The sequence below is a fragment of the Gymnoscopelus microlampas genome (genome assembly GCF_963454915.1).
Source record: "Gymnoscopelus microlampas genome assembly, chromosome: 13".
Classification (NCBI taxonomy): domain Eukaryota; kingdom Metazoa; phylum Chordata; class Actinopteri; order Myctophiformes; family Myctophidae; genus Gymnoscopelus; species Gymnoscopelus microlampas.
The window spans coordinates 10593588-10604307 of NC_139950.1; the positions used below are offsets into that span (position 1 = coordinate 10593588).

At 43.1% G+C, this 10720-nt stretch overlaps 1 protein-coding gene across 1 annotated transcript in view; it reads left to right on the forward strand.

Moving 5' to 3' along the window:
* Nucleotides 1-724: 724 nt before the first annotated feature.
* LOC311058520 (uncharacterized protein) overlaps nucleotides 725-10720 on the forward strand; it is a 20334-nt gene continuing 10338 nt past the window's right edge. The window contains exons 1-9 of the mRNA XM_084075982.1: nucleotides 725-765; nucleotides 1509-1936; nucleotides 2767-2985; nucleotides 4886-5059; nucleotides 6637-6732; nucleotides 6872-7045; nucleotides 7950-7991; nucleotides 9213-9269; nucleotides 10481-10522. Of these exons, the coding sequence (XP_083932108.1) occupies nucleotides 1519-1936; nucleotides 2767-2985; nucleotides 4886-5059; nucleotides 6637-6732; nucleotides 6872-7045; nucleotides 7950-7991; nucleotides 9213-9269; nucleotides 10481-10522 (1222 nt within the window). The 5' untranslated portion in view covers nucleotides 725-765; nucleotides 1509-1518. The remainder of the gene's footprint in view (nucleotides 766-1508; nucleotides 1937-2766; nucleotides 2986-4885; nucleotides 5060-6636; nucleotides 6733-6871; nucleotides 7046-7949; nucleotides 7992-9212; nucleotides 9270-10480; nucleotides 10523-10720) is intronic.

Below are 10720 nucleotides of genomic sequence, written 5' to 3' on the forward strand. Positions count from 1 at the left end.
GAGCTAAGGAGAGAGAAGCTCACACTGGCATACTGGATTAGAATAAAAGGTGTGTGGGGGGGCGGGGGGGGGGGGGGGGAGAGAATCCAGTAAAGAGTAGTAAATACCAGTTTTCAGGGAAGGGGGTTCGGATGGACATGGCAAGAGAAAGTGAGGGCATATGATATGGAGAATGTGGAGTTTACTTTGACTACTCCAGTTAGTGCTAGTCCATCATTGTTTACGGAAACCAGAATAGATTTGAGTATTGTGGAAAAGAAAAGAGAATGGCAAGAAGAGGATATAGGAGCGCAAACAAGTGCTCATCTCAGGCAGAATTATTATAGCTATATGCAAATATTTAGAGATGGGTTTAAAGACAAGCAGCATAGGGTGGGAATTGGTGTGTATGTCCCAGAATTTGACGTTTGCATTGCAAAAAGAATGCCAGATTACCTATCAGTGTATACAGCAGAGAGTGTGGCTATCATCATCACTGGGTTGAGGAGGTTAGACCAGAGCGGGTGGTGGTGTGCACGGATTCATTAGCAGTATTGAAAAGTGTGCAGTCAGAAAAGTCAGTGATATATATATGCACAAACCTTTGTGCACATATTGTCAGATTATGATAATGTCATAATCTGACTTCTGTTTCCTTATTAATGGGTGGATCCTGCACGTGAAAAATATGAGTCCCACCCAGCTAACTTAAGTACTGCGCATTGACACACTGACACCGGTAGAAGTGATACGTTCCTCAAGAAGACACTTTTTACAGACTACACAGTAAGTGACTAAACTAAATGTAATTATTGACATTTATTCATATGTCATACAGAGTGACAGCACTGCAAGTAGCCTAATACATTTTTACTCGACTAATGTTATGTTACATTGTGTGGGTTGTTTCGTTGGTCTCTGTTCCCAACAATGCAGTGGCAAACGTTCATGGCTAGAATGTTTTACTAGAAACTTCCCTGTTCTCACTTCTCTTGAGAAATGACAAAATGTTGAGTTGTCAAAGATGAAAATGCAGTTAGTGTCGCCTTACATAGCTATTTGTTTCAGTAGGCTAGCCTGAATTTAGGACTGGCAGATATTCGTAATATGTGGTGTGACTCCAAATATTGCCAAGATATCTTCAATAGTTGTTCAGTTGGTTAGAAATTAATATTCAAAACATCTCCTTGTTGACTTACATTGTACGGCGAAACAGCTGTTTCGCCGTACACTGGCAGTCTTTTAGCACATAAATGACTGCCAACAAAGCTGTTTCTGCCATTGTATGACATCACAAACCCCTGTATGGAATTTGTTTTAATTTTGTATTTGTTTTTAAATGTCAACTGCCTGTTTATTTTAGTATTTGAAGATCTAGATCTCTGGATCCGTGCATCCAGTCTGGGTCTTATTCCTAATTCAAATAGTAAAATCAAGTTAAAGAGATAGGGCCCCATGGCTGTAACCCATTCTACATATGTTACAAACTGCTATGATAGCTGATGGTCTGTTTTGCAATACTTTTATAGGTGTAAAACCATGCCACCAAAACCTCCACCAAAACAAACTTCCAAGCCTGGCGTGAACCCTGGACAAAAGAAGCAAGAAGAGAAGAAGAAAGAAGGAAAGAAGAAAGAACCTCCACAAAAACAAACTCCCAAGCCTGGCGTGAACCCTGGACAAAAGAAGCAAGAAGAGAAGAAGAAAGAACCTCCACAAAAACAAACTCCCAAGCCTGGCGTGAACCCTGGACAAAAGAAGCAAGAAGGGAAGAAGAAAGAACCTCCACCAAAACAAACTCCCAAGCCTGGCGTGAACCCTGGACAAAAGAAGCAAGAAGAGAAGAAGAAAGAAGGAAAGAAGAAAGAACCTCCACAAAAACAAACTCCCCAGCCTGGCGTAAAACCTGGACAAAAGAAGCAAGAAGGAAAGGAGCAAGAAGGGAAGAAGAAAGAAGGTAAGTTCTCAGGTGGATACCCATTAGAGCTGTCAAACTTCCTCTATAATCCCATTTATAGAGGAACATTAGCTGTTGAAACGGTCCCCTTAAGGCTGCCTCTATGCGTGCGTGCATGCGCATGCGCTTGACCTGCAGGGCCAACGTGGCTATACTTGCATTTTCCTCTCTACTTTTTCTTCACTGACATTTATCAAAAACAAATACAGATCACAGCTATTAGTTAAAGGGACATTTCACTTTCTAAAAATGTTTGGGTCATTTTATCGTCTACTAAGGCTTTTGGGAGCACCCCGGACAGTTTTTAAGTTGCTTGATTCAGTATTTAGATATTTGTTATTCAATCAGAAACGCCCCCCCCTCCTCCTATACAAAAAAAAAATCTATTAAATAAATGAAAAAAGTAATCGAAAAAACACGGCCCCCTCACGTATTAGGAGGGCACCAGAACCAAGGACCAGTGGTGGCTTATCCAACGCCTCCCCTCCGACTCTGATTTGACAGGTTTTTCTTCGACCGTGAAAAGCCATAGGCTAACATTATGACACCAGACCAAGAGGAGCAGTCCACTCAGAGAGTGGGCGGGGTCTATGGTCTGGATCCAGGCTACAGAAAATCCTGAGTAGACGATAAAATGACCCAATTATTTTTTTTAAAGTGAAATATCCCTGTAAGGATGATCTCTAAGTCAACCTCCAAGACGAAAACATCTGTTGGACAATATTCTTTAGGGGTCGAAAGGTTGAGAAGCACTGCATTACAGATGTTTAATTGTATCAATTCCTTCTCTCTCTCTTTGTTTTGTCGCCATCTCTATGTCCTGGTTTTAGCACCCGGAGAGGAACAGCTGGATGAACTTGGTGCAGAGCTGGTTGGGGTGCTGGTTGGGGGGCTGGTTGGAGGGCTGGTTGGAGGGCTGAAGCAAGGTACAACTCCCCAGCCTAACGTGAACCCTGGACAAAAGAAGCAAGGAACGACTCCCCAGCCTGACTTGAACCCTGGACAAAAGAAGCAAGAAGGCAAGAATAAAGAAGGAAAGAAGAAAGACGGTAAGTTCTCGGGTGGATACCCAGTAGAGCTGTTAAACTTCTCTATAATCCCATAGAGGAACATTAGCTGTTGAAACGGTCCCCTTAAAGAGGTGGTGCCATGGTTTTGCACTTTTTCTGTTTTTCATGTGTCTATGAGGTTGATAGAACTTCATTAAGGCCCCCGCTGGTGGTTTTATGGTGTTTCATGTCTTCTCTGACTATTTGGAGTCTTTTCCTGGAGGCTGAAACCTTGAGAGTCAAACGTGCCAATAGAGAAACAGGGGCATAGTGACATCACAGAGCCCCCAAAAAACATACCCTCCCCCTCATTATCATAACACAACAGGTGTGGGCATGAGGAGGAGGAGGGACTAGGACAGGTGGGTGGTGCTAAGGTGGTGGAGGAGGTGCTAAGGTGAGAACCAGGCATACTTAATGAACTGGAGGCGTGTCCACATAAAAACATTTTTTTTTAACAATTTCTGTACACTTTTTTTTTTGAAAAAAATCCTTACATAATAATAATACCTTATGATCAGGTTTTAGGGTTGAAAAATATCATGGCACTCCATCTTTAAGCCTGCCTCTATGTGTGCATGCTCTCTCTCTCACACACACACACACACACACACACACACACACACACACACACACACACACACACACACACACACACACACACACACAGTTCACACTGTTGCCCAGGCCACATGTAGCAGCATTTCTATTTTGGTTTGTCCTATTCTACTTTGCAAACAGTACAGGCCCATAGAGTAACCAGCAGACAATATAAAACAAATTGTGCACAATTACCTATGTTGGCCAGCCAAAATTATCGTTGTTTCTATCTCAACCCAGGGGGATACCCACGTGTGTGTGTGTGTGTGTGTGTGTGTGTGTGTGTGTGCGTGCGTGCGTGCGTGCGTGCGTGCGTGCGTGCGTGCGTGCGTGCGTGCGTGCGTGCGTGCGTGCGTGCGTGCGTGCGTGCGTGTACGATTGTCCCTGGTGTCATATCACGTATTTTACAAAGTTAGGCAGGATGTAAACGACCAAGTGCAGTATATTAGGTGATTGTATTGCAACAGGCCCTGTTGCACTGGTTCAGCATCTGTTAGGTTCAGTCCCTAACCTGCGTGACTGTGAGCTAATATTCACTCCGAGTTGCTGTAAAGAGGCGGACCTGCAGGGCCAACGTACTAGCTACTTACTTGCATTTTCCTCTCTACTTTTTCTTCACTGACATTTATCAAAAACAAATACAGATCACAGCTATTAGTTAAAGGGATATTTCGCATTCAAAACAATTTTGGGTCATTTTATCGTCTACTCAGGCTTTTGGGAGCACCCCGGACAGTTTGTACGTTGCTTTGATTCAGTATTTAGATATTTGATATTCATTTTATCAGAAATGCCCCCTTCTTATACAAAACAAAAACATTAAAGAGTAATCGAAAAAACACGGCCCCCTCACATATTAGGAGGGCAGGATGAGTCACCAGAACCAAGGACGGGTGTTTTTGATGAATATAACATTTAAAAAATTGAGTTTGAAGATAATGGGTTTGTTTAGGAAGGGGGCATGTCTGTTAAAATTAATATCAAATATCTATGTACAGAATCAAGCAACTTAAAAAACGTCTGGGGGGCTCAGAAAATCCTGAGTAGACGAGAAAATTACCCAATTTTTTTTTTAAAGTGAAACATCCCTGTAAGGATGATCTCTAAGTCAACCTCCAAGACGAAAACATCTGTTGACATTTGTTCAGTTTGTGTATGTTAGAACTGGTGGAGGTCACAAGACTTGGACAATATTCTTTAGGGGTCAAAAGGTTGAGAAGCACTGCGTTACAGATGTTTAATTGTATCAATTCCTTCTCTCTCTCTTTGTTTTGTCGCCATCATCATGTCCTGGTTTTAGCACCCGGAGAGGAACAGCTGGATGAACTTGGTGCAGAGCTGGTTGGGGGACTGGTTGGAGGGCTGGTTGGAGGGCTGGTTGGAGGGCTGAAGCAAGGTACAACTCCCCAGCCTGACTTGAACCCTGGACAAAAGAAGCAAGAAGGCAAGAATAAAGAAGGAAAGAAGAAAGACGGTAAGTTCTCGGGTGGATACCCAGTAGAGCTGTTAAACTTCTCTATAATCCCATAGAGGAACATTAGCTGTTGAAACGGTCCCCTTAAGCCTGCCCCTATGTGTGCATGCTCTCTCTCTCACACACACACACACACACACACACACACACACACACACACACACACACACACACACACACACACACACACACACACACACACACACACACACACACACACACACACACACACACACACACACACACACACACACACACACACACACAGTTCACACTGTTGCCCAGGCCACATGTAGCAGCTCTGCCTTATTCACAGTGCTGCTCTCAGCTTTCCTCACTCACAATGTTTTTGGGTGTTAAAGAGGTGGTGCCATGGTTTTGCACTTTTTCTGTTTTTCATGTGCCTATGAGGTTGATAGAACTTCATTAAGGCCCCCGCTGGTGGTTTTATGGTGTTTCATGTCTTCTCTGACTATTTGGAGTTTTTTCCTGGAGGCTGAAACCTTGAGAGTCAAACGTGCCAATCCAAAAACAGGGGCATAGTGACATCACAGAGCCCCCAGAAAACATACCCTCCCCCTCATTATCATAACACAACAGGTGTGGGCATGAGGAGGAGGAGGGACTAGGACAGGTGGGTGGTGCTAAGGTGGTGGAGGAGGTGCTAAGGTGAGAACCAGGCATACTTAATGAACTGGAGGCGTGTCCATAAAAACATTTTTTTTAAACAATTTCTGTACACTTTTATTTTTATTTTTAAATCCTTACATAATAATAATACCTTATGATCAGGTTTTAGGGTTGAAAAATATCATGGCACTCCATCTTTAACTTGCCAAATACAGTGACAATGTATAGCCAATGTCCTGGACAAAAGTCAAATGATTACACTTCCTCTTTACATTTTCACCTACTGCAATTTGGCTTAATTTGTGTTCAGAACAATACCGTTACTGTTCCTTTTCTAAATTATGGACATTGCTGCACCGATCGGTGTGAAGGTTTGCATGCCCACTATCAATAATTAGGAAAAATCTGCTCATGGTGGTGCTATAACAGGCCGCTTTACACTTTGAACGTAGGTCTTACAATCAAAAATTGTTTCCTTGGATTCCTTGGATCATGATCCAACTCCTCATAAAGGCCATGCACATTTCTACGTAACTAGATTTTCTGTCATTTCGCGGTTTCTTCGAAACACACTTTTTGCTACTACTAGCCTACTCCTACAGATTGTGTCCAAAATTCACACAAATCGGTACACTATATCTCTGTAGTCATCTGATGAACAAGTATCCTTCAGCTTTCATATTCCATTCTGGTACACTTTGTTTCCAAAGTTTGCAGGAGGGGCCCCTTTAAAAAAGAAAAGAAAAAAGGTCAAAAAACGAATTATTGTTTTTTACCCCCTGGTATCTAATATTTCTATTTTGGTTTGTTCTATTGTACTTTGCAAACAGTACAGGCCCATAGAGTAATCACCAGACAATATAGAAGCACTGCGTTACAGCTGTTTAATTGTATCAATTCCTTCTCTCTCTCTTTGTTTTGTCGCCATCTCTATGTCCTGGTTTTAGCACCTGGAGGGGAACAGCTGGATGAACTTGGTGCAGAGCTGGTTGGGGGACTGGTTGGGGGACTGGTTGGAGGGCTGGTTGGAGGGCTGAAGCAAGGTACAACTCCCCAGCCTAATGTGAACCCTGGACAAAAGAAGCAAGGTACAACTCCCCAGCCTGACTTGAACCCTGGACAAAAGAATCAATTCCTTCTCTCTCTCTTTGTTTTGTCGCCATCTCTATGTCCTGGTTTTAGCACCCGGAGAGGAACAGCTGGATGAACTTGGTGCAGAGCTGGTTGGGGGACTGGTTGGAGGGCTGGTTGGAGGTATGGTTGGAGGGCTGAAGCAAGGTATAACTCCCCAGCCTAACGTGAACCCTGGACAAAAGAAGCAAGAAGGCAAGAATAAAGACGTTAAGAAGAAAGACGGTAAGTTCTCGGGTGGATACCCAGTAGAGCTGTTAAACTTCCTCTATAATCCAATAGAGGAACATTAGCTGTTGAAACGGTCCCCTTAAGCCTGCCCCTATGTGTGCATGCTCTCACACACACACACAAACACACACACAGAAACACACACACACACACACACACACACACACACACACACACACACACACACACACACACACACAAACACACGCGTGCGTGCGTGCGTGCGTGCGTGCGTGCGTGATTGTCCCTGGAAAACTGTCATATCACGTATTTTACACAGTTAGGCAGGATGTAAACGACCAAGTGCAGTATATTAGGTGATTGTATTGCAACAGGCCCTGTTGCACTGTTTCAGCATCTGTTAGGTTCAGTCCCTAACCTGCGTGACTGTGAGCTAATATTCACTCCGAGTTGCTGTAAAGAGACGGACCTGCACGGCCCCCTCACCTATTAGGAGGGCAGGCTGAGTCACCAGAACCAAGGACGGGTGTTTTTGATGAATATAACATTTAAAAAATTGAGTTTGAAGTTATAATGGGTTTGTTTAGGAAGGGGGCATGTCTGTTAAAATGAATATCAAATATCTAAATACTGAATCAAGCAACTTAAAAACCGTCTGGGGGGCTCAGAAAAGCCTGAGTAGACGATAAAATGACCCAATTATTTTTTTTAAAGTGAAATATCCCTTTAAGGATGATCTCTGAGTCCACCTCCAAGACGAAAACACCTGTTGCGCGTTTGTTCAGTTCGTGTATGTTAGAACTGGTGGAGGTCACAAGACTTGGACAATATTCTTTAGGGGTCAAAAGGTTGAGAAGCACTGTGTTACAGCTGTTTAATTGTATCAATTCCTTCTCTCTGTCTTTGTTTTGTCATCATCTCCATGTCCTGGTTTTAGCACCCGGAGAAGACAAGAATAAAGACGTTAAGAAGAAAGATGGTAAGTTCTCGGGTGGATACCCAGTAGAGCTGTCATACATCCTCTATAATTCCATTCATAGAGGAACATTAGCTGTTGAAACGGTCCCCTTAAGCCTGCCCTTATGTGCGCATGCGCTGGCGTTCACGCACGTATGCACACGTGTGTGTGTGTGTGTGCGTGCGTGCGTGCGTGCGTGCGTGCGTGCGTGCGTGCGTTTGCGTTTGCGTTTGCGTGTGTGTGCGCGCGCGTGGGTGTGTGTGTGTGTGTGTGTGTGTGTGTGTGTGTGTGTGTGTGTGTGTGTGTGAACGATTGTCCCTGCATGGAGAACTGTCATATCACGTATTTTACAAAGTTAGGCAGGATGTAAACGACCAAGTGCAGTATATTAGGTGATTGTATTGCAACAGGCCCTGGTGCACTGGTTCAGCATCTGTTAGGTTCAGTCCCTAACCTGCGTGACTGTGAGCTAATATTCACTCCGAGTTGCTGTAAAGAGGCGGACCTGCAGGGCCAACTAGCTACTTACTTGCATTTTCCTCTCTACTTTTTCTTCACTGACATTTATCAAAAACAAATACAGATGACAGCTATTAGTTAAAGGGATATTTCACTTTCAAAACAATTTTGGGTCATTTTATCGTCTACTCAGGCTTTTGGGAGCACCCCGGACAGTTTTTACGTTCCTTTGATTCAGTATTTAGATATTTGATATTCATTTTAACAGAAATGCCCCCTTCTTATACAAAACAAAAACATTAAAGACTAATCAAAAAAACACGGCCCCTCACCTATTAGGAGGGCAGGCTGAGTCACCAGAACCAAGGATGGGTGTTTTTGATGAATATAACATTTAAATAATTGAGTTTGAAGTTATAATGGGTTTGTTTAGGAAGGGGGCATGTCTGTTAAAATGAATATCAAATATCTAAATACTGAATCAAGCAACTTAAAAACCGTCTGGGGGGCTCAGAAAAGCCTGATTAGACGATAAAATGACCCAATTATTTTTTTTAAATTTAAATATCCCTTTAAGGATGATCTCTGAGTCCACCTCCAAGACGAAAACACCTGTTGCGCGTTTGTTCAGTTCGTGTATGTTAGAACTGGTGGAGGTCACAAGACTTGGACAATATTCTTTAGGGGTTGAAAGGTTGAGAAGCACTGCGTTACAGCTGTTTAATTGTATCAATTCCTTCTCTCTGTCTTTGTTTTGTCACCATCTCCATGTCCTGGTTTTAGCACCCGGAGAAGACAAGAATAAAGACGTTAAGAATAAAGACGTTAAGAAGAAAGATGGTAAGTTCTCGGGTGGATACCCAGTAGAGCTGTCATACATCCTCTATAATTCCATGCATAGAGGAACATTAGCTGTTGACATGGTCCCCTTAAGCCTGCCCCTATGTGCGCATGCGCTGGCGTTCACGCACGCATGCACAAGTGTGTGTGTGTGTGTGTGTGTGTGTGCGCGTGCGCACGTGCGCGCGTGCGTGCGTGCGTGCGTGCGCGTGTGTGCGCGCGTGTGTGTGTGTGTGTGTGTGTGTGTGTGTGTGTGTGTGAACGATTGTGCCTGCATGGAGAACTGTCATATCACATATTTTACAAAGTTAGGCAGGATGTAAACGACCAAGTGCAGTATATTAGGTGATTGTATTGCAACAGGCCCTGTTGCATTGGTTCAGCATCTTTTAGGTTCAGTCCCTAACCTGCGTGACTGTGAGCTAATATTCACTCCGAGTTGCTGTAAAGAGGCGGACCTGCAGGGCCAACTAGCTACTTACTTGCATCTTCCTCTCTACTTTTTCTTCACTGACATTTATCAAAAACATATATACAGTAGATCACAGCTATTACAGTAGTTAAAGGGATATTTAACTTTCAAAACAATTTTGGGTCATTTTATCGTCTACTCAGGCTTTTGGGAGCACCCCGGACAGTTTTTAAGTTGCTTTGATTCAGTATTTAGATATTTGATATTAATTTGTTCAGAAATGCCCCCTTCTTATACAAAAAATAAATTAAAAAAATGAAATGAGTAATCGAAAAAACACGGCCCCCTCAAGTATTAGGAGGGCAGGATGAGTCACCAGAACCAAGGACGGGTGTTTTTGATGAATATAACATTTAAATAATTGAGTTTGAAGTTATAATGGGTTTGTTTAGGAAGTGGGCGTGTCTGTTAAAATGAATCAAATATCTAAATACTGAATCAAGCAACTTAAAAACCGTCTGGGGGGCTCAGAAAAGCCTGAGTAGACGATAAAATGACCCAATTATTTTTCTTTAAAGTGAAATATCCCTTTAAGGATGATCTCTGAGTCCACCTCCAAGACGAAAACACCTGTTGCGCGTTTGTTCAGTTCGTGTATGATAGAACTGGTGGAGGTCACAAGACTTGGACAATATTCTTTAGGGGTCAAAAGGTTGAGAAGCACTGTTACAGCTGTTTAATTGTATCAATTCCTTCTCTCTGTCTTTGTTTTGTCACCATCTCCATGTCCTGGTTTTAGCACCCGGAAAAGACAAGAAGAAAGACGTTAAGAAGAAAGACGGTAAGTTCTCGGGTGGATACCCAGTAGAGCTGTCATACATCCTCTATAATTCCATTCATAGAGGAACATTAGCTGTTGAAACGGTCCCCTTAAGCCTGCCCCTATATGCGCATGCACTTGCGTTCACGCACGCATGCACACGTGTGTGTGTGTGTGTGTGTGTGTGTGTGTGTGTGTGTGTGTGCGCGCATGCACTTG